At 40.6% G+C, this 24,988-nt stretch overlaps 1 protein-coding gene across 3 annotated transcripts in view; it reads left to right on the plus strand.

Moving 5' to 3' along the window:
• Window positions 1-24,988, plus strand: part of khdrbs3 (KH domain containing, RNA binding, signal transduction associated 3) — a 91,158-nt gene that overhangs the window by 31,841 nt on the left and 34,329 nt on the right. For all 3 annotated transcript variants that reach the window (XR_009786206.1, XR_009786205.1, XM_061760863.1), the window contains exons 2-6: window positions 9,264-9,382; window positions 14,422-14,538; window positions 21,374-21,520; window positions 22,131-22,270; window positions 24,219-24,399. Coding sequence is in view for 1 of the 3 variants with exons in the window: in XM_061760863.1 (XP_061616847.1) it covers window positions 9,264-9,382; window positions 14,422-14,538; window positions 21,374-21,520; window positions 22,131-22,270; window positions 24,219-24,399 (704 nt within the window). In the remaining 2 variants the exon portion in view is untranslated. The remainder of the gene's footprint in view (window positions 1-9,263; window positions 9,383-14,421; window positions 14,539-21,373; window positions 21,521-22,130; window positions 22,271-24,218; window positions 24,400-24,988) is intronic.

Raw genomic sequence — 24,988 nt, forward strand, 5'->3', positions numbered from 1 at the left:
TATAAAACAAATTGTAATAACCAAAATGAACTGTCTTTTCTGGTTACTGGGCAATCATCTTCAATGATTCTATTTCTACATTGTTCTAAAAATCTGAAATAGGCCCACGTCTTCTGGTCCAGTTAAAGAAACATTGGCGACATCTAGGCTGCCTTCCGCCATGGTTCGTATCACTTGCCATATGCTTGATATCTTCTTCGCTATTGTCATGCACTTCTTCTTTCTCAGTTTGATGGGTGCAGGGAAAAGTTGGAAGGTCAGAACACTAATGGTGTAATGGTTCACTTGTCTGACTTTTGCGCACGGAGTGTTGGTTCAATTCCCACTCTAACCCTCTATTGTGTGATTGCGATTGTGAAAGATTTTCTGTCCCTGCGATTGATTGGCTACCAATCCAGGATGTAGGGCAACTTTTGCCCGACGTCAGCTGTGATAGGCTCCAACTCTCCGTGACTTTCAACATGATAAGCATAATAAAAAATGGATGAATACTAACCATCAGAAATTTTAGATGACTTATCTGCAAATCATTTAATCCCCAGTGGGTCGTCGAACCCGGGATGCTGTGAGAGCTTGACTTTGAAAGTGAAGGAGTTACTGCTCATTATGGTGATTTTGCCGTGTATCTTGATAAATCTGCCTGCGATGAGGTCGAGATAATGATGTTCATTAAGCCCCACAGTTTTATCCTCAGATTCCCCCCCTCCCTGACCCGCCCCCTTCTCACAGTTTAATGACGTTTTTATGGGTAACTTCATTAGGGGAAAGGATACTGAAAGCATACACATCAGCGCCTCTTAATAGTGGGATGTGGTGGCCTTGCTGTGGTTCTTTCTTGCTGAGGTCCACAATGGAAGAAGAAAAAAAAAAAAAAAAAAAAAAACACAGTTTGGATGATTTATTATTAAAAATATTTGGGGCTTCATTCTTTCTAAACCTCGCTCCCCACCCATCCAGAACTTTAGCATCTTCTGGCCTTGCTGTTTTGTTGAACACAGTGGTGTGCTGATAGCCTAATGAAGACAAAGCAGTCGAGGCTCGACGGTGCTGTGCTTAAAAGAGACAGTGATTCGTCACCACAGGCCGCTTGTGTAGTATGGCTCTGCATTTTCTCATTGAGTTTACACTGCAACTTTTAAAAAATAATAATAAGCATAATAGTTTCCTAATAGACTCCAGGCACTACTTTGTTGGTTTTGGAGAGTAAACAGTATGTCCTAGGTAAGTGCACTTGAGTGACTTGGAGACCTACATACGATCACATGTAAGGTGTGAAATGCAAAGGATTCCACTATTTTCACCTCTTCAAGCAATCTGTGATTGCTGCCCTACATCTACGTACTCAAGAACCATTTTCATTTTGACTCATTTCTGTGTGGAATTGATTAATCATGCCTTGAACCAATTGAGGCAAAATTAAGTGCAAAACTTAGCCTGGCAATTGTAAGTTCTCTACAAAAAGATAAGAAAAATATATACTCAACAGTTAACCAACATTTCTGGGGTTATGTGAATTTCCATTAAAATAATTCACATAGATACACATGTCCTTGGGCAAGACACTGAACCCTAAACCCTAAGCCCCCTAACCCTCGTCGGCATTGTCAATGAGAAACTGTTATCAATTGCCTCACTTGGTTAAACAAAGTACATTTTAAATATTATCATTTCTAATGGGATGAAAGCATTTCTGAATGGTTTATAAGAATGATGGTGCCCGAAATAGTAGTGCCATAGCAGAAGTCAACAACAACATTCCATTTTGCCTCAATGCCACACAATCGACAAAATAACGGCCAAATAATCCAGTAACTGATTATAATTCCAAATCTACAAAGTCTCAGTTGTACAGCAGGACTCTGTTGAGGGGACAGTTTGCTCATTTCTTGTCTTGAAACAGAATACTTAATGATGCTGTGTTTGGATCGAGACTGTTGGAATACCATTAACCTATTTATGATGCCCGAGGAACAAGCTAATTTCACATTTAGCATTTCGAAGTTTAGTTTCAGTGCTGTTTTTGTTAATTCAAACTAGACTTACATGTAATAAACAGCATGTAACATAAGGAGTAAAACAATTCTGTTTTAGACATAGTAGGCTTTATAATTTCTAGGATTCCTGGAAACATAACTTTTACTTTCACACCTCGAGGACTGGGAGAGGCGCACTTGCTGCAGACTTCCCTCCCATGATCCTTTGCTGCCTCTCATGATTTGGTGGTTGAAGCGCAAGGATTTTGGCAGGTCGAGAACACTTTCAGATAATCCCATTCGCTGAAAGTGTGTCTTCAAGTGAACAGGCGCCAAGAGGAATTCACCCTGCAACTATCGAAATGATGATCAAATAACGTGGCTCTGAAGTTGATGACGTGATGTCGATAGGAAGGGGGTTGCCCGGAGCCATTCTGGCATCCTTGGAGGAGAAGTCGAAAAGTTCGTAAAATGGAAGCACTGGAAGCGAATAAGAACTGTAGGTTTGTACGCACATACGCTATTAGAAGACTGAGAATGGTGTCCATTACTAGCTGGATGTATCCCTGACACTTCACAGGGCGCAGACTGAAATGAAGGAGGCACCACTCAAGGGGCTCTCTGTCTTAATCCGCGGACATTACCGCGACACTGTAAGCGGGTCTTGGCTCGTTACCTCGCAGTCGAGAGCCAGTCTGGCAGGGCTGCAAGAGAGAGACGGAGGCAAAACGAGAGAGGGAGGGAGCGCCTCCCCGGCCGCTCAGAATGTAATCTCCAGATTAGGGGGGCGAGACGAATTCCCGCTGCCAGCCTGACCTTGTCGAGGCATTGGAGGAGTTGGAGTGAAATTAAGATTTCAGCACAGGAGTGAGCTGAGGAGTTTCTTTTTTTAGTAGCGTTTCTCTTTCGAGGGTCACAGCCTTGACTCTGTGATTTACACTAAATGCGTGTGGTCACACTGTCAGCACTCTTGAGACGTGTCCGAGGCAAACTGTGTCTGGCACTGACCATACTGCCTGGAAGCCTTGGCACACGCTATCCCAACAAACAACAGAAACATGAATGCTCATTTGTCCTAATTTATTAAGACACGGGGAAGCATCGTTTTATGCAAATACAGTTGAGTGTAGCATTAATGAGGTTATTACAGCTTGCATTCCCTATAATCTTTCCATATTGATCTAATGTATGGCCTCACTCCTTTTAAAACATTTGCCTTCCTCACTTACTGTGCATATATTAGTTTCCCTTTTGTTACATGAAATTCAATGGTTTGGTTGGACATTTTGGTGTTTACAATAAACTTCAACTGGGAGTGACAGATTACATCTTTAAGCCAGCAGGCTTGGCCTCTTATTTGGAGAACTGTGCGAGCGAGAGAGTGAAAACAGGTGCAGGTTTAAAAAAAAAAAAAAAAGTGTTTCATAAGTGTAATGTGTGTTTGTATTAAATAAGTATTTATTTTATAAATGTATTTATAGCATGTGGAACTATATAACAATGTTAAGACTGGAACATTTGCCCTGCTTAACTGAATATTAACTCGCCATCACTACGAGTAGAATAGTTCTAAAACATCCTTAGGCCTGTCGCATAATGCGGTCGAACCCGATCGGATCAGACCATCGCATAAAAATGAGTTACCAACTCCCCGCTGCACATTTAGCAATTGTTGGATGCCCTGAACAGCGAGCCTGTATGGGCATTTGATGCTGCACATACAGTATGTTGTAATTTATCACATTTATTAAACCATAAAAAAGATGAATAGTTAAAGAAGAAGTGAGTTTCTAAAGAGAGTCAACATGTGCGAGAATAAAAGCGAGAGTGCAGATATTTTAATAGTTTCGGACTCGGTCACTGCTATTCATTTGAATGTACCCAGGGTGGTACGCACCACATTCGTACATTTTGGCTACAAGCTTGTCTTTTTCTTCTACAGGCACATTAGAAATTATAAATATAGATAAGTAGGTAAGTATTGTTGTCAAGCACAATATTTGATGCTTTATATACTATATTTATATGGCTTGAGGGTGGTGCGGCGGCCGTTTTGACTCTTGCTCGTTCAAAACCTGAAAATGTATTTTATTTTGTGCGAGTGAAAGCTTATATGCAAACCCAGTGGCCGACTCCAGTCTCATGAAAACAGTTAGCAAGCGTCGCACACTGTGCGACAGCTCAGTTGGGTTCAGGCGCGTCGCTCGGTGTGCAGCTTTCAACCTCATTTATGCTGAGCACTGTTTTATGGATTCATGCTCGTCTTGCTCCATAGTTGCACCAGGTGGTACAGAATATAGACCGAGTTCTTTGTTGTTTGGCCGAGGTTCAAGCTTAATAATTAATAATGAAGTCATATGAACAGTTAAGAAATGTTATGTTTGTACCAGAAATGTACGTAAGTTCAATGGTTAATGTTATTATCTGTAATTTGTGTCATGATATTCAGTAGTTAATAATAAAAATGTAAGTGATCCTCAAAATACGCACTTTCCCAACTAATTATAATGCATCATGTTTCTTCTAAATTATACACCTTTCTTAAAAAAAGTCCCTTTGATTAAATTTGTTTAGAAGAGCAAACATGATATCAGACATGCCATTTTGTGAGACAAATAGCATAGCTGTGTTCTTCTTAAGCTAGCGAACCATTTGAGACTGCCGAACAGCTCCTCCGCTGGTGACAGCCAAGTAGTGCACTCTTTTGTGCTTCTATTTCTTCAAGATACGATTAATCCAACAATAGAACCAACAGTCTTGTGGATTTATTATGCCCATCACTTGTCTAAAACTTAAAAGGTGCACACAAAAGACAAGATATTGTTTCCAGTGGATCATAATGCCTATAATTGGGTTCAAAAAGTATACTTATGTCTGTGCTTGTACAGAGAGCGTATGTTTTTTTTTCCCCCTCCCTTGAGTGAAGTGCTAAGGTATATCTTTTTCTGCAGATAAATAATAAATGCGACATTTCTGCTCCATTGCAAAACAAGTTAATGAGTCTGTCAGCATCAGATGCACGAAAGTGTAACATATAAACTGCGCCGCGTTTCATTTGAGACTTTTTTACTGCCTGAGACGATTTCCGGTGCACAGGGTGCAACTCACTGTCTTCCCACGTTTGACTCAATTATTTTTCCACAGATGCACGTTGCGTTGATAAAGCGGCTCAACAGCATCAACAAAATAATGTGTCACTTTTGTCACACCGCTTGATTAGAAGTGAAAGAACATGGCCTGGAGGTAACATATGTAACAGCACTTTACCCTTAAAGGCTGTGCAAAAAACAACAACAAAAAAACACCATGGCTGCATTGCTTAATTGAAATGTCAAACCTTTTTCTTATTATTTTAGACCAAAGAGATCATTAATGCTGCTCTAACTCCTGTCAGCATGTCTTTATTCCCGCTGGAAGGTTTTGCGCACGAGGCAGACATCGCCAGAAAGCAGCGCACGTAGATAAATACCACTGTTAGATGAACGCCACCCTGTCGCAGGCTTGAGCCAGTAATGCACAAAACATATGCCATGAAACTCTTTTATGTGCAACTAATTGTAAAGCACCAGTCAGTTCCGCTACATTGAACAACAATGAAGGCCATATGTGGACTACATGCCGCCTGATGCTTTTTGAGCGTTTATTCACACTTGTATTTGTGTGTATTTATTCAAAGTGTGACTTCCAAACTGATGTCACACTTCCCTTGAAGATTAACCTGCACTGTTGCAGTTAGTAGCCTGAGGAATACGGACTCATTATATTGGCTGGCTGTGAACTTTTCCTTCACAAATATAAATTGGCCCCCCAGTTTATAATGTTGATAATTGCCTACATTCATCTTACCACATTACCCTTAAAAATAAATGTCTTACAGGTGACTTGATTTTGCGTGTAAGTGCAAAGGCGGTGAAGATTCTCCGTGACAACCATATCTAAACTTTGTTCCTCCCCAACATACAAAGCTTGTATTTATCACTTCCTTGACACCAATTCCTATTTATACACAGATTTGGCGATATCTTGTGGCAGCTGAGATGGTTGCTGGAGGCCTTAGGAACTCGCAATTGCGCCAGTTAACCATTGATGCTAACGAAGGTGCTCAAGTTTTTATATAGTCGGGGAGCCCAAGCCAAAGTGCGTCACTAGGCATCATTTTAGTCATGCCCCAAAAATCAGGAAAACTGAAAAGGTTTAACGCTATATCTCCACAATTGAGTACTACATTATTCAGTCTTTGCAGATGATTATTTTCAGTCATGTATTAATTAATTTATTTTACAGTCTTTCTGCAGTCTACTTTTTATCTCATAAATTACTGTATTCCATTATTATTCTCATAATTTATGTGGAACCACTAAAGTAATGACATCACAAGTTTAAGCTGGTTAAATTGACTTTATTCTTTTTTTTTTTTTTTTTCGTTGACTGTGGTTCTAACTCGACTTGAGAGGTTCCACTGCATTTAAATTTATTCATCGGTCCCTATGGAGACAATTTCATAACCTTTTATTAAATGTAGTATCACCACTTAGCATTCCAAGAGGCTGATTCATTGAAGGTCTTTGTCGTGCTTCATGTGGCCACATTAGAAAATCGTGCACCCCACAACCCATTTGCAGTCGTGGGAGAGTCTCCTAAAGAAAAAAAAATAATAAATGCAGCGCATTATGCTCATGTGAGCGTTTGGATTTCCTCCTTCTGAACAGCTGTTAATGACGCCGAGGTGATGAAGTTCACTTTTTAAACGACATCTCTGCCCCAAAGAAGTGCGGTTTGTTAGCACCCACTGGCTGGCGACTCATCCGAAGCTGCAGTTTGTTTGCAAATTGCACCTGCCAGGCGGCAATACGAATGCGAAATCTGACTTTCTCCTTAATATGTCAAATTTTCTCGCTCGACGAGCAAAACTGGGCCAAATTGAAGCTTAAACAATCCCAATAGCAACTCATCAGAGCCCGAGTGATTTGAGAGCAACACCTCACAGAGGAAGGAATCTCTCTCGGCATGTTGCTAGGTGATACATTAATATTAATGTTGTTGGGGTTTTTTTTTTTTTTTTTTTTTTTTGCTTAATCAGAATGCGTGCGTTCGCTCCACCCTCAGAATAAACTGGGGCTCAAAGATATCTCTATCTCCCTGATAGCTCAATTATCCTTTATCCCTGGTTTAAAAAAAAAAAAAAAGGCATATCAAAAAATTTGAATTACTTCCTGCAATATTAATGTAGAGGGAGTTTTATCGATAAAGCCTAAGCCCCTTTTTTGCTTCAAAATTTCACTTATTTGGCTTAGCGTAATTGAAAAATATGTGTGTATGTAGTTCATCTGTCTACATGTAAAACATTTGATTTCATCATTCTCATGCTAGTCGTTATGAAAAAAAGATAACATTACAGATTTTGACCAATTATTCGAGTACTTATAATAATAATTTTTATTATGTCATTCAGTTTACTCTAATGAAAGTGTACCGCACGGCGGACGACTGTTTGGCACATCTGCATCACAGTTCTGGGGACCGGGGTTCGAATCCCGACCCCGCCTGTGTGGAGTTTGTTCTCCCCTTGCCTGGGTGAGTTTTCTCCAGGAACTCCGGTTTCCTCTCACATCCCAAAAACATGTGTGGTAGGTTGATTGAAGACTCTAAATTGCCTGTAGGTGTGAATGTGAGTGTTTGTATTACAAGAAACAAATCTGAGATGGAGTTTGCCCTCTGTCTCACCCTTTCCCTTGCCTTGCGAGGAGTTTTTTTTTTTTTTTTTTTTTTTTCCTTTTTTTCTTGTTGCCTCTCAGCATTCACAAGTTGGCCTTTCTGCAAAATAATTTTACCAGCACTGAAAGGCTGCTGTTATCCATCTGATTAAGTGTTCAAGGTTACGACTGTAAATACATCACTGTCTACCGCGGCTACAAGAAAAGGTGTCGGGAGCAACTTTGTTTTTTCTTTTTTTTTTGCTATAGCTTGTAAGTGCAAGCTTTAGTGTCCACCCCCACTGAGTACATGGAAGAAACCCCGTAAAAGTCTGTCCAAGTAAATTAATATCAGCTCAAATGAAAAGGAAATAAGGTTTAGAGTGCCAACACATGCATGAGTGACGGGACCCAAATTTCACTTTGATGATCTTTTATAGAGCTTGTATTTTCAACAACCTGTAAAGCCGCAGCTCCCTCACAGTGATTCTAACTTCCCTAGGAGAACTTTGTTTTAAATAGACGCAAATTGGATATGTGCTTTGCACTATTGCAAATTATTACAGTGAAAGTGTTTTTACATTTTTTTTTATGACCTTTCATGAACCACGCGATGAAGAGAAGATTGTTCCACAGGTGCTAATTTGCTCCATCTTCACTCAATGTGAAATGCAGAATTTAAAGGTCAATGACTAGGAATAGTAATGATGAATAATACAAATAATAATTTTAATTGTTTTTTATGGAGTGGGGTTGTATGGCTACAAAGGTTATTCAAGTAACAATCCCTACAAGTAATAATTACAGTTAGTAGAAAATAATTTCAGTACATTAAATAATACATTAAATAATGGAACCTGCAGGCAGCAATTGTAGAAACTCCTCAAAATGTTCAAACTTTGATGCTGTACTCTGCCCAAATCGAATGGTGTAGGGCAAAATGCTTGGCAATTTAGCACCGCCCATCAGTATAATATACCTGCTTTCAATTTTGGGCTCATTTGGGCAACTTCAAGTTCATCAAAGTACTAGTCCCGGAATTCAGCCAAAATGGCTGCTTCAAACCAAAACAGCGGACTTCCTGTTCAGTTTTGAGCATGTGTCCTTGAGACTTTTTCATGCATCATGTTACCATATACAGATCTGCTGAATTCTGTCTCTATTGTTGAAATTTGCGTTAGGGGCTTTTTTTTTACCACTTTCCAGGTCGTGTGACTGATTACATTTTGGGGAGTTATTTTCAAGACCCCAAAAATTACCTGTAACGACCCACCCCTAATGATAGCTGACTTTGGACAAAAGGCTCAGTACACTGCCGCGACATGGCACTTACAGACAAACAATCATTCCCCCTCCATTCTCACCTATGGACAATTTAAAGTATTCAATGCACCTAACACTGTTTTTGGAAGGTGGGAGGAAGCTGGAGTAGCCGGGAAAAACCCACTCAAGCACGGGGAGAACATAAATTATTCAGATACTGCTTCCGTACAAATGATTTGTAACTATTCCCCCCCCCCCCCCTTCATATTCAGACCTGTCAATGTGTCGCTTACCCGCTCTCTCACCCACTGATCACTTCTCTCCTGTTTTTCAGAAATTGACAAGATTCAGAAAGATGAGGGCAAGGAGGAGGAGAAGTTCATCGACGTCGTCATCAACAAAAACATGAAACTGGGACAGAAAGTTTTGATACCAGTCAAGCAGTTTCCTAAAGTAAGTCGAGACAATGAATGCGCGCCATGCACAACATTTATTTATAGATCATGCAACCTGCTCGAGTTTGGTTCTCAATTCCTCACAATACCTCCTTGATGTTTTTGTGGTTATTGTTGTATTGTTGAATGTTGTTAGATGTAATCTATCAAGAAGACATCTTAGCAAGTATAACTGTGTTAAAGAGTCGTTTCTCCTATTTCCTTTCTGTCACACACACGCGCACACACACACACACACACACATACACACGCACGCACACACACACACACACACACACACACATACATCCTACAGCTCTATTACACTGACCTTGATCAATGCCACTTTGATGTCTCGCCCCATATTCATATGTCTATGAATATTTATGAATATATGATTGAGGAGAATTATCTCACAGCAGATTTAATGTTCTGGCCTCTTGTGATGGATTTCTACTTACACGTGGTAAATAAAAGCCATTTTGGCTGTTCCTAGAGGCATTTTTCGCAAACAAGATATTTCGGTTCACTGTAACAAACCAAAAGGGGCATACAAAGGCCTCACAATAGAACATTTGAAAATTGGAATCTGAGGTGAAGCCACACTTTCTATTGGCCAATGAATGGTCGTGTTAGGTTAATTGAAGATTCTAAAGTCCATCAGTGTGAATTTGAGTGTCGTGAGGGTTCATTGTATTATAATCTTATTACGATAATATACTCCGGACTCTGGACTGACTGCTCAGGCAACATCCTCATAACCGTGCTCAGAATTTGTTTACATCCTAGGTAGTGACTATCATTAAGATTCAGATCATTACTTCCACAGTAAATAAGATGTACACCCAAGAAGAGCTTCACATAATTGGGCAAAGTAATGGTTAGCACAGAAGCTTGTGTTTTCCACGTATTGAGTCTAGCTTCACAGCTTAATGCATTTTCTTTGACATATTTGATAAGTTGAGCCACTGATACGCTGTTTAGAGCTCCAACAAGCCACAGGGCAAAGACAAATTCAATTTGTTCTATTTGGAAGGTAGCGATGGCAAAAGTCATTCATCTGAATTGAATTGTTGTTGTGTTTTTTTTATTTTTATGTTTTTCCTCGTTTGCGCTGCTGAGCATCACCTTTCGGCTTTGGCATTGAGGTGGCGCAACCCTTTCCAAATGACTTTTTCGGAGCGTGTGAGCGTGAGCGTGTGCGTGTGTGTGTGTATGTGTGAGAGCGAGAGAGAGATTCTCCCCTGTCCAAAAGGTGGTCTTTGCTGTCCAGTGTAGTGACAGTCTTTGACTGTTCTCGATATTAACATGAAAGTAAGGCCTGTAAGTGGCAAAAGTACTCAAACTCTGTACTTAAGTAGGAGTAGATATTTGTGTAAAAAAAAGACTGGTAAAGTTAAAAGTACGGATTCAACTCATCCACTCGACTTTAGAGTAGTATTAGTAGACTTTAGAGTAAACAATGTGTTCCCATAGCTTTGCTAGCATTATGAAGCGACTAACAAAAAAGGCAAAATTAGCTAATGGAAAAAAATACACCTTGATTGTATGTGTTTTTTCAGATTTGAAGGAGAATTTGGGAACGCCAGAGGCTGGTGGTTTTTAGGCTGGCACAAGACGCAACATATTCGCCTCGAATTATTTTGGCGCGGACATCAATTATCTTGAAACAAGAACATGAATGGATAGTTTTACTTCTTGGAATCTGTTGCTGTCGTCGTTAATGGTTCTTGGTTCAATTTCCTCTATGTTGCTGCGGTGCCTGAATTGATCTCCTCAGTCAATCAAGATCTCAACCCCAGTTGATGGTCGTTATGGTTGTTTCAAGGACAACAGTGTGAAGAAAAACACAAAGAGGTTCAGACAAACAATTTTAAGAATACAACATTTGGTTGTCTGATCGCAACAGAGCCTTTTACTAGTAGGCACTATTTTATGAAGCTCCAAACTCAGGAAGAATGACATGGTCGATTTGTTTCAGTTCAGATCCTTTTGTTTCAGCACTGTACCCATTAGCAGGGCGTACAGAGTCCCACCGGTTTATTTCCAGCACTGTGGTGTTCTTCCCTGCCTGGAGAAACACGTGATTTATCCCTAGACTTTTCTTCCTGTCCCGCTGTCCTCAGCACAACGACTCTGCTCTGGCTCTCTTTGAACGCCTGGCCGAGTAGCAATACATTCAGTGATTGATGAAAAGATCTCAGCTGCGTATCCACAAAGTACCCCCCCCAAACCACCACACGTTCTTTGCCATTCTTTAGCCTGTTTCAAGTTGATGGTTATAAATAATACCTTCCCTCCATACTCTTATATTTGTGGTCTGCGTGTGTTAAAAGAAAGTGGAGGTTCTTGTAATTTCACACACATCCTGTTTCATAGCGACCGTTTCCCAACATAGCATCACAATCCTCTCCCATAGCGCAAAGACATCATACGAGTCCAGACGGGTCACATAATCCCTCATGATACCGAAAGCATTAGCAAACCCCCGGAGCATTAGTCACAGGACAGATTTTTGTAGATGATAACCAGTAAGGGGATTTATTTTTTTAGAAAACTCCTATATTTGGATCGTTTCTACATGAGAAATGGTATTACTGTCAAAACATATTGGCTGGTGTTGTGTGGTTTTACCTTGAGTATGTCTTAATGCACCAAGGAAATTGCATATACAGTACACCCACTGGACACTCCACATACACATTCACAATTTAATAACGGACATGTTGAGTACATTTTATAAATGGGCATATTGTTCATTTACACCTCTGTGGAGGTGTCAATCAATATAAGCATTTTGTCATACATTAATATAACATAAGTAAAAGCCTTCTGGAGATTATATGAATTTAATGCACACCCACCATAATTAAAACATACTATTAAAAAAAAGGTTATGGTAAGGGCTCTGCCTAAAGGATCAATGCACCAAACCTTTCAAGGAAAATCAGAGGAAAATTCTGTAAATGTCTTTTTTTTTTTCATGAACTTAAAAACATTGCTGATATCACCAGTGCACCATAATTAGAAAATGTGAAGATCCCTTTCACCAGTGGAGTTTACCGTAATTTATGGAATGAAGGTGTTTTTCCCTCATTGTATCCCCCTGAATCCTTTTCTATCTATCACGATCACCCCTTAGCTTGACACCATGTCGGATGTTTCAGAAGAGTGAAGGTGTGCTAAATTACAACTTTCGCTGCAAGTCATTGTTCCATAGTACAATAGCTCAGTGATCAAGGCTGTATCCATGTGGAGGATGATGAATGTGCAGGGTATTGGTTAAACTCAGCACATTCAAAACATTTCCTGGCTCCCTCTCCCTGCTGGAATAATAAAAAAATAAAAATAAAAAAAAGAAGAAAAAAAACATCTGTTGTGTTTACTGTGGTCGTCTTTTAAGCATAATATTCAATATTTCATAATTCATAATATTCATTTCATAATTCATAATATTCCAGCAGATACAGTATCATGTGCAGACTAAACACATTCCCCATAAAGCACATAGAAGTCTGCAGATCTCAAAGTCTCAAATTAAATTTCTGTACTCTATGGTGCAAAATAGTTCAAACAAACATAAACAGCATTGCTGATTATACCTTTAGATATTTAATATACAATAATCCTTCTGACAGACGTATACGGTAATGTACTGCTTCTTTTCTGGTTTCTGAATGTGTCATGTGTGCTCACTGTGTAGCTGTTGTATTATTATCTCAAGACTAAATTTACATGCTAATTTGCTGTTCATAGTTGGTTACTCTCCACTGTAATGTAGTTCAGACTTCTGTTAATAGTGTAACAGTAACACCTATGCATTTATTCTGGTGTTTCGCAGCTCTATATTTCACATTAGCTTAACAGTTAGCAAGCCTTCTCTCTTCCCCTGTTATGTTTTCTTGCTCGGTGTGTCACATGCAGCTACTCCTAATCCACCTTTAGTGATAATGATACTTGTCAGACGTGTATCTTATTCGCTGCCATAGAGGTAGGAATTAGTGACTTACGGTTGAAGAGCCATTGCAGGACAGTATTTAGCCGCAACAGTTAGATAGCTGCACCTCGTCTGGAGCAAGTTAGCTTAGCGCCTAGCATCCCCCCCATCGTTCCCAAACAGTGAGGAAAGCCGGCAGGATAGGTGAGGGAATCTCAGTATGTTGAAAAGTCCTAATGGCTGTAAAATGGCGATGCAAGGTTATTACGGGACAGCGACAATATCCATCAATCAAGAATTCAACAGAATCACTCCATATCGCAGGAGGCCACTTACCCTATTTTGCCAGTGTTAGGTTGAAATTAGCGCTGTGGGTGTACACTGCAATCTAGCCCACCATGTATGTGTGAATTTCGCATTCACAGAAATTGCTTTCATTCTAGACATTTTGAGAAACATACAATGGATCAAAAACACTAACCTTGCTGGAACTGGGGGGAAAAAAACAAAACCTAACCACATGTAACTGTACTAGAACTGAAGCCCTCCTCTCAAAAGCAGCAGCCAGGAATTGGTAGGCGCTGCTGAATAACCTCAGTGAACAAAAGGCACACAGAGGAAAGAGTGAGGTGAGGTGTTACCTCCCGCCAGCTAATTGATGACTTTGACGGTTACAGGAGACGGCGGTATATGTCACCGGCGAAGGAAATGTGGAATAAGGCAGAAAGGCTTTGGCCACCTTTTGTCTTACTTTGACCATCCCCAACTGCGAGTGGAAGTGGGTTTTTCCCTTGTTAAGATTATTCTTGCTTTGATGGGTTTCTGAAAGTAGCGCTGCTTGGCATAGCATTGGCAGAGCATTTGGGTTTTAGTTAGGGTAGTTACTTAACATTCAGAATCTAAAGAGTATAATTCAGTAAACAACTATTTGTGAGAAGATGCGGTTGATTTACCATCCATATTGATCCCACCAAAGAAGGAAAGAAAAGGTTTTATTAGCTTTAGTGAAAAGCTTATGCAGGTTAAAGCTACGTCAAATTGATGCTGACGTCTTTGTGCTTTATCTTGAGCAAACAGTGACTTGATTGATCCCCCGACTCTCTGTTTTCTCTTTCCCGCAGTTTAACTTTGTCGGCAAACTTCTCGGGCCACGTGGGAACTCGTTAAAGAGGCTACAGGAGGACACCCTCACAAAGATGTCCATTCTGGGCAAAGGGTCCATGAGAGACAAAGACAAGGTAACTCAACTCTTCTCTTTACCCTTTAAGATAAACCCACTCATGTCAGAATAAAAGGATTCTTGATATGTGACCAATTCCCATTTGAAAATATAATTGCAGTTTTGGTCTCTCTACGCATAGCACAAATTATCCATCCGTCCATTTCCATCCATTTTCTTCTGTTTATCTGGAGTCGGGCCACGGGAGCAGCAGCTGAAGCAGGGAAGCTCAAACCTCCCTCTCCCCGCTCACTTCGTCCAGCTCTTCCGGCGTGATCCCGAGGCACTCCCCGGCCAGCCGGGCGATGTAGTCTCTCCGGCGTGTCCTGGGTCGTCCCCGGGGCCTCTTCCTGGTGGGACGTGCCCATTACACAAGTGAGGCGTCCAGGGGGCATCCTAAACAGATGCCCGAGCCACCTCAATGCGGAGGATCTGCGGCATGACTCTGAGCCCCTCCCGGATGACCGAGCTTCCCTATCTCTAAGGGAGAGCCCGGACACCGTGCGGAGGAAACTCATTTCCGCTGCTTGTGTCCGCGATCTTGTTCTTTCGGTCACGACAGACAGCTCATGACCATAGGTGAGGGTAGGAAGATATTGTAGATCGACCGGTAAATTCAGAGGTGCACCTTTTGGATCAGCTCCTTCTTCACCATGATAGACCGATACAGATTCATCGATTTTTTTTAGTTGATCACACCAATAGCTTCAGCATCACTCAAGTCAGCAAAGTTAAAATTTGTGAATATTGGGAGGAAGTGTGGCCTGATATAGTATGCAAAATATTGTTTTGTTTTAGTTCAATACAATGTTCCCCCACTATTTTGCAGTTCTCCTATGCTTGCTATGTTGAATATTTTTTTTTCTTTTTTTCTTTTTTTTTTTGGAACTATCTCTACTTATCTATCGCCTAAATCCCTACTGTATCACAGAACTTTGTGATGTCCTCGCATGTGGGAAAGTATAAGGAAGCAGCCGAGGAAAGGGCTTGCTTGCAATTTTTTTGTGTGTTCAAATACATATACAATGTTTAAAAAGTCTGTTTTAATACATTTAGATTTATTTAAAGGGGTAAAACTAAATGAAAAAATATTGTGGACTTTCACCTATTTGGGTGGTTCTGGAACATATCCACTACAATAAACATGGGCTCACTATATGTGATTTTCTTCTTTCTTGATTCTGCTTATAGTCCGTTTAAATGAGATAAATTGCTGATGTTTTTGTGCATTATCCTATTAAATTTTTATTTAAACGGACACTAATGCACATTGTGAAATCAAATGATGTGATTGTGTCAACTGTCAAAGGATGAGAAGAAAGCCTAATTATGCATTTCTTAGGACTAAAAGGCATGCATTGTATGAAAAGGAGAAATTGAAAGCAAAATGCCTCTTAACAAGGCCTATTTATCAATGATTATGTAGGTGTTTAAAGAAAGGATATAAATGACTCCAACAGCAACTCAGAAGGAGCAGGATTGATTGCAGACTTTGTTAGCGGTGGATAAATCGACTCGGCTCGTCGGCGTCTGTGATTTGTCGGCAGCAATGATTATTGTTATCATACAGCCCATTCTTTTTGATTATGATGATCAATAGTCACAGACGGTCCAGAAGAGATCCGTCACGGACATGTGCTGACCCGAGCACCCGCACCTGTCTGCACATGCCCTCTGTGCGATTTAAGACCAAGCAGCTTGGCACAGCTTGTAGTGGCTTCCCTCTTTTATTAAAGGAGAGAGAGTTGCTCCTGTCTTCAGCCTTTTGCTGACTTTTCTGGTTTTGAGTTCGACAGAATCTGTCATTGTAGTTTTCAGGACTTGGAATTCCTGATACTGTGAATGTGGAAGTCAGGCCACTGTACAGGCAAAACACCCAAAGGTTCTTTGAAGAGGGAGTAAAAATACAGCCGCCTCGCTCCTGCAGACGCTCCCAGCCACGCTCTGATGCTTCTATTTATATTATTATTATATTTATATGTTGGTAAAACACATTGCATTTTGCCTCCGAGCTGTACTTTGGGTGGGAAAGTTTCCACCCTGCGGAGGATGGAAATGTCATTGCACAAATCACGAATCTGGCAGTCTATTGAGAAGATAAAAGTGTACACTGCTCGCCGTGTTTCCCCGAGACACTGTAAAGCACCGGGATAATTGCTCTAATATTTGCTGCTCTTGTATTGACAATAATGTCAGTGTAGAAGGGTTGAAAGGCACCGAGCTGTCGGGATCCGAGTCTGTCCGCCTCGTTATGGCACCTCAGCTATCCTGCCGCTGTCAGGGCGCGATGATGGAAAGGCATCTGTGTTGCGCGGCCCCCCTCTTGTTAGCGGCGTAATTAACTCATCCATTCTCCTCCCTGGGACTTTCTCTCACAATCCCCACATAGACCGTAAAATTAATTTACTATGCTTCACTTACAGCGAGTCCAGTGTGATTGAATTCTTATTTTAATTGTCAGGGTGTATCCTTTTTTGGTTTTGTCTTTTTATTTTGACTGTTGTGTTTCTTTTTAAAATAATAGCATACTTTACAGTGATGAAGAAATGTATTAGACCATCTGTCATAAAAAAAGACCTCATGCAGCACCACAAAGTGTTTTAATTAATTTGTGATGGAACACATCACAGGAGGTAAACCAAGAAATTATTGCTTCTATTTATGCCACCGATAACTTAAAAAAAAATTGCAGAAAAGACAAAGGAGTGCTGCTGAATGCCGCATGTTGTCATGAATGCCATCGTAACAGAAAATAGATTGGTTACTTTATTGACCAGTCAACTAAATTGAGGCAAATGTAAGTACAGTAATTCCAAATGCTAGTACTGTACGTTTCGTTAAATAAACTTTCTAAGGACGAGACTTGGAGACTAACTACTAATGATCAAGACGTCTTGATTGCAGACTACTTTCCTGCTTAATGGACATACAGCGTTGCAAAATCAATGAGTAATCAAATCTTTTACTCTGGAGGAATGATGGATTTATTGACGCCATAGTGAATCAGATGGCGAAAATAGTTTATCATGTATCGTTTGTTGTAATGCATTGTATTTTTTGTCACACCCTGCTAACTAACCAACAAATTGCAATACCGCTCATCTCACGTTTGTTTTTAGTGGAGGTAAATACAACTGTTATACAAATTCCGTGAAAAAACCTGATCGTAAATTTAATAAATGTATATGCTAATGTGCGTAGAATAAAACTGGTCAGTGTTGTCTCGATATAACACTCTCTGATCATCTTAATATTCAGTAAAGTGACTACTAACAAAAATATATAATGAGAAGTGTCTGGGCTGTATACTGATGCAATACTACTTACTAACAATTTGGTTACTAACATTTATGCATACAAAATGATTTCCGCGTTAGTTCTATATGTATTTTTTACAGTACTGCCACTAGTCAGAATTTTCAGTTGTGCACCTTCCGTTTAGTAAAACGTTTTGCTGCAGCCCATGGTGGGCAGCATCAAAGTCCACTCTGCCAAACCCACGCCAGACCATCTCCACAGTGTCGCTTTCTCTTGTACTTAAGCTCTTTGTACATTTCTTTTTTTAGACAAGCAGTTTACCTCATGTAACGTCTTCTTTTCGGCTGGTACTTCACACATAAAAATTCCAGCAGTAGAGAAAAAGGCTAAAATCACCATTCAAGCCACTTCCCCAGTTTTTTTTTAATTGCCCTGCATTGGTCAAATGACATGTAAGGGTTTGTTTTCTAGTGATGCCTCAATGAATGATTCCCCATTTGCCACCTGGAAGAATGTGTGACGTCAAAGGGGGATTGGTTTCCATCCATCCATTTTCTGAGCCGCTTCTCCTCACTAGGGTCGCGGGCGTGCTGGAGCCTATCCCAGCTATCATCGGGCAGGAGGCGGGGTACACCCTGAACTGGTTGCCAGCCAATCGCAGGACACATACAAACAAACAACCATTCGAACTCACAGTCACACCTACGGGCAATTTAGAGTCTCCAATTAATGCATGTTTTTGGGACGTGGGAGGAAACCGGAGTGCCCGGAGTAAGCCCACGCAGGCACGGGGAGAACATGCAAACTCCACACAGGTGGGATCGGGGATTGAACCCGGGTCCTCAGAAGTGTGAGGCTGACGCTCTAACCAGTCGGCCACCGTGCCGCCGGGGATTGGTTTATTACGGGTAATTGTACCAACCAACCAGTTTTTTACTTTTCAAAGAAATAGATGCATTTACCTTCTCAGTAAATTTTTGATGCTGTAGTTCGATCATGATTCCTCACCTGATGCTGAGCTGGCAGCACAATATAATCCGTCCTATTTTTTTTCCCAGAGTCCCTTTCCTTCAATATTTAATTTGAAAGTGGATTTAGCTCAGTTATTCCCTTCCCTCCAGCGTCCACCCTGTGTTTCCAGGGTGAACCGCAATTTCTAAGAAGATTTGTTGGGAGGAAAAAAAGAAAAAAGGAAGATACCACCAATAGATGTGAGAAACAGACAGCTGTAATCTGTCGCTGTCAGCCGCTTAGCTGCTGTCGGACGCGGCTGGATCATGGATGCCGCTTATCAGCGCTGATAGTGTGGCCTCCATGGCTCTGGAATCTTTTATAATATCATATGCAGATGGTGGATTCATGCATGTAGACTTAGATATCACTCCGGAATGAGATTTCCACTAGATATAAGAGCAACGTATTGAATACAAGGTATGAAGTTGAAGACTGTATTTTACAGTACATTAGGGGTCATGTGGTTTAAATGTTTTTTGTTTTTTTTAATAACTGCTCCTTTGAGGTTTTATCTGTTCTTAAAATGTCACAGGCTGTATAGTTTCCCCACCATTGCTTTATATTTTAAAGCAAATGTGCCCAAATGACTCATGCTATCATTACACTGACTCATCTTTTTAAGACTACAATGATTGTTTTTCCAAGCTTTTTTTTATTTTATTTTTTTTCCCAATGCAAATATTCCAACACATGAAAGGGAAAAGCAGCGACAGATCTGCATCTCTCCTCGCACCCTTGCTTACACATTCGACACAGGCTGCTCGGTAAAAGCCCAGCTTTATGGAGTTAATTATCATATCATTAACATACCACAGGCACTCTTAAAAGAAGGTTATTTATAATTAGGTGCCATCAGAGGCACTGGGTCATGTGGCGCTGAGGAGGGAGGACGAAAAGAGTAAGTAGCGTCTATAGGAAAGACCCCGCGAACCCTCTTTTAGTGGATAAGGGAAAATGTGGGACACTGAACCTGTTGTTTCATTGTGGGATGTTATCGGATTTGGTTTTGTTGTCCTATTTCGCGCCATCAACATTATCCTGGGCCGCTTCTGTCGGGGCCTAAGTGGTCCACAGCACGCCGCTGTTTACGTGCCGTCATTTCCCATCACACTCCTGAGCAAGGTGCAGCTGCTCTATTTGTGGGCTTGGTAGGGTCTCTTTTTTTTGTAGTGTGCTTAAAACCGTTTAAAAACTTCAACATGGAGGTTTTTAACTTCTGTGGTGGCAGATGATCAAAAATGAAGTTGTGGAGGGATTAAAGCTCAAGTAATCCCCTGGAAGCATTTTTACTCTCTAGGTGGATGGAAGGAAAAGTGACGTGAAACAAAATGGAATCCAGCATATGTTCTTAACAGACTTATATATAAAACATGACTTTTCCAACTCACCGCTACGCTGTCTGAACTGACAAATTGATCAAGGCCCAAATTGGTTTACATGAACCTCCGGCAAACAAATTCTCACAGTTTCTTAAAGGGGACATATAGCAGAAAATTTACTTTTTAATTGCTTATATACAAAAACTTAGATTGGTATTTGTGTGAAATACAGTGTTTTTCCTATCTTTATCGGCTCGCTTTTTTCTTGAGAAAAGTAGCAGCCACTTGCTTCGTCACGGACATTGAACTGCATCCCCAGTCGTCATGGTGATAAATGCTGTAGTCTCCATTGGCCTCGCAGTAGAGGGGGGCGGGGTGAGCAGTGGTTTATTTGCATGAGACTGTTGTCAAACAGGCTTGTTTCAGGCTAAAAAAAGTTGGTTAAAAGTGTCATTTTTTAATCACTGGGGTATTTTGACTAAATATATGCCTTGATTTTTTTTGTAATATTAAAAAAAAGAGGTGTAAATACATATACATATTAAATATGTTATTGAGACTGCTGAGTATGCATTTGTTAACACACATGCGTTGGATACTAACACTAACGTATTCAGTTCAACATTACTTATTGGTGCCATATTTAAAACCCACTCCCAACAGAAGATGCAATGTTTCTTTTTGCACAATTGTCCAAAAAAAAAAAAAAAATGTACTGGCATTACCAGATAACTAGCAACCCTTTACTGCTCAGTGACTGTTTTTTTTTTAATTTTTTTTTTGTCAATGTCTTTCTGTCTCCAAAGTGTTCTGTAAATTGACTGTCTGTTGTCGTACTAGAGCGGCTCCAACTACCGGAGACAAATTCCTTGTGTGATTTTTGGACATACTTGGCAAATAAAGATGATTCTGATTCTGATATTCTATAGTTGAGTTTTTTTTTTTCATTAATAATTCACTTTGTAGCCAAACCTTTTGAATCAATATTCAAAAAGGAATGGAACCAAAGATTAGAAGCTACAAAAAAGTCGAGCAAAGTCTCATTTGAGGAAGTAGCAGCTGTGACTGACAGGACAAAAGCGACCAGACGTAACTGACAGCTGCAGTCTAAATAATTTTAAGGATGAACATTTACCAGAGCCCCCAAGACATATTTCTTCCAATAAAGCATCATTCTGTTACCGTAATGCGAAATCTGGGCCAATCGCGCAAGCTGACAGCTAACTGGCATCCCATTTAGCGCAAATGTTTTCACCTCGTCAGGAAGAGGAGCTGCGCCAGAGTGGCGAGACCAAATACCAGCACCTGAACGAAGACCTGCACGTCCTCATCGAGGTGTTTGCCCCGCCGGCTGAGGCCTACGCCAGGATGGGTCACGCCCTAGAGGAGATCAAGAAGTTTCTTATACCAGTATGTTACACACACACACACACACACACACGTCCTCACAATGAAAAATGTCCTCAACGGAACAAGGATCTTTTTTAAATCAAGTCCCCACTATCACACGCTTACACACACATTAAGGGGGGGATGTTCTCAGAACCTTATCCTCCAAGGTAGCCGCGTGCTGCACTGAGTTTATTTACTCTCCCGCTATTTATTATAGATGATCTCTGCAATGCTCTCAGCTATACTGATTTACATCTCATTAATTATCTGCAGCACCCCCCCACCCTACCCACTCCCAACCCAACCAACCGGCCAAAAACACCCCTGCTCACGGGTACCATGGAATACATCGATACATAAGATACATGTCAAAATACAAACTTAAATGCTTTTGTGAATGTATTCCAGCGCAGTTATCTAGTTGCATGAAAAGGCAAATGGAGGTCTGTTTTTTTTTTTTTTTCATGAACAGCAGCACTGTAAAGTACATTAATTAGATGTTCCTGGTGCTGTAGCCCAAGAGATAACCTCAGTAATTTAATACAGTGTAATTGAAAGCATCTATTTTTATTTATAGTCTATTTTTTTATACTTATGTGTGTGTGTGTGCGCGTGTGTGTGTGTGCAGGATTACAACGATGAGATCAGACAGGCCCAGCTGCAGGAGCTCACATACCTGAATGGAGGCTCGGAGGATGCTAAGGTGCCAGCAGTCAGGGGCAAGTCAACCCCCCGTGCAAGAGGGACACCTGTTCCAGGACCTCCCAGGTAGCCTCATTCAAATTATTTTTATATATATGTGTGTGTGTGTGTGCGTGTGTGTGTGTGTTTGCGCAAGTGGGTTCATTTACTGTTAAGAACCGACTGAGATGGCATTTTCCTGTAATTGGATGCCACATAGCATCTTGTCGCACTTTCACAGTTAATGGTGTCATTTAAAGCTGCAGGACACTTACCAACGTTTAGTTCTGCTTTACAGTACAATAAGTAATTTGCATCAAAACATATGGATGTGTTGCACATAAACTGGGCAACACCTTGGGATGAACATTTGACATTTTCTTGATCGAGTATGGGGGAAAAAACTGTATATATATCTCAATTAAAAGTGGAGTTTAAATATAAATACAACTTAATGTTATGGGAAAATGCAGCCACATAGCAAGAATAAGGCAGACTGGATGAAACATAAGTGGCATAGGTCCATGGACCATAAACATGGATGCACGCAACATTGTGGAGCAATCGCTTGCCAATCTATGATAAAATAGATCAAATAGAATAGAATAGAACCCAGTACTTCACAAAGTCGAAAGACAAACATTATTACCAGATCATATTCAGCAGTCTGTCCTAGTAAATTTCCATTACATGTAGAAAAAGAGATGGCATCTACAGTATTAAATATACTCTACTAATCAAAGTAAGTTATAGTGTATTGGTACAAGTTCAAATTAGAGACGAATCCAAAAGATGTCCTTTGAAATGTATTGACGCAAATACTTTTGAATGTTTTTTTCCCGTTCTCATGTAGAAATATTCACGTATGGCAGGGCTATCAGGATATTTAATCTTATAATCACTTACACTTTTGCAATGAAAACATTAGCATAAAAGCCTTTATATGCAAGTGATCTTCAGGGGTCTGCTTTCTTCTCTGCCATCCCTCTGAGCTTCCAGAGTCCCAGCTCCTTTGAGACTTCACACAAAATAAAAATACTGTTGGGCATTCTAAGATTTTGAGCGCTTTGAAGAAAACCCCACAAAGTGTGTATTTGTTGTTGTTTTGTTTTTTTTTCAATAAAAGGAAAGCGACACATCCAAGGACACACAGATAGGTTGTTTACATTGCTCTGAATTTGGATATAATTTGCTAGGATTTAATTTAAAATGTAATTAGCACCTACTGTGCACAATTTTGGTATAATAAACACAATATACAAGATAGAGATTGGGTGCAGTTTCCTACGGCAAGATGCTTTGTATTTACAGTGGAAGTTTTTTTGTTTGTTTTTTTTTTGCTTTGGATTCAGGGGGCGCGGATTAAAAAAAAGTATGTTCGAGAAAAAGCTTGCCCCTCGACCTGACTCTTCAACCTCCTCAGCGTCAGCCTGTTCTCCCACTGTCCCCAATAGTCTAAAGAAACTGAGATTTCACCGATGCACTGCACACGTGGAATGGAAAGTATAGAAAGCAAATGACCCTCAGAGGAACCTTCTGTGGGTTTTTGCTGTTGCTTCACATCATTTTGACTGCTCTTAAAGGAAACCTAGCTGATGTGATAGAAGCTCTCCCAACATTTTTAACAAACCGCAAGCTCATTCTGCCTTTGACTGCAAACATACAGCAGATGCAACGTTTTGTGTCAATTCATTGAGATGACTGTCCTGGTCCAAATGTCAAGGCCTCTTCAATATTTCACTGAATATGTATTTGAGCGGCGAAGATTGGAAGTAGGCTGAGGCAAGTTGGAGTAAGGCAGCCAGCCTTCTTTCAAACATAGTAAATTAAAGCATCTTATCATAATGGCTGTGATTGTAGTTGACATCATATATGGATGATATACAATAGTATTCGTGTAACAGTATACTTAAATGCTTTGGCGGGATTGTCACACAACACACACACACATCCATTTTCCTTAAGTAGTTGACCACGTTGTGCTCTGTAATGCAAAAATCAGTTTGCTAAAGCTGGTGTTCGTGTGCCGCGTCAGGAGTCGAGGAGGAGTACCCCCTTTGCATGCGGCAATGCCCAGGGGAGCGGCACCCAGAGGAGCTCCGCCAAGCCGCACACCGTCTGCCAGGGGGAGGGGGGTGCAACGAACCAGGGGAGCCCCCCCAGCAACTGGCTACCGACCAGCTCCACCCATTGTCCAGGACACTTACGACGAATATGTAAGTGAGCATTGCGCCAATATCTTTTTGAGTCTGTTTTTAGTCCTGATTTAGTCTCATCAGGTTTGTGATTTCAAGAGGAATATTATGACGTCAGCTGGAAGAATTGTTAACGAGGATTTATTGTTTAATATAGTCCGTCCTTGCTATTCACGGGTTAGTGACCAAGCCTGTGGTCCCGCTGTTATGTATATTTGAAGACTGGTGACGATTACTATAGCCAAAGCAAACAAGACTAACCACTATTCTCATCCACCTACATCAACATCAACTAGCTAATTTTTCTACTATCAGACCTGCACAGATCTAAGAAGACAGTGTCACTTTGTTGGCCGAACATTTAGCTGCTCCACAGATCGTTATAATCTGGCAAGGACAGCAGACGGTCGAGTCGACGTAGTTAGCAATTAGTCGACTAGTAGTAGTTAGTCGGTCCTCAGAACTGTGAGGCGGATGTGCTAACCAGACGGTCACCGTGCCAGCTTCAATTATGTTCTAAAGAAAGATTTGAGAATCGACTAGGGTTGACAGTAGTTACATTATTACCATCTAAAGTTTTGATAATATTAAAAACAGATTAAACAATAAT

This window comes from Phyllopteryx taeniolatus, chromosome 21 (genome assembly GCF_024500385.1).
Source record: "Phyllopteryx taeniolatus isolate TA_2022b chromosome 21, UOR_Ptae_1.2, whole genome shotgun sequence".
NCBI classification, from domain to species: Eukaryota; Metazoa; Chordata; class Actinopteri; order Syngnathiformes; family Syngnathidae; genus Phyllopteryx; species Phyllopteryx taeniolatus.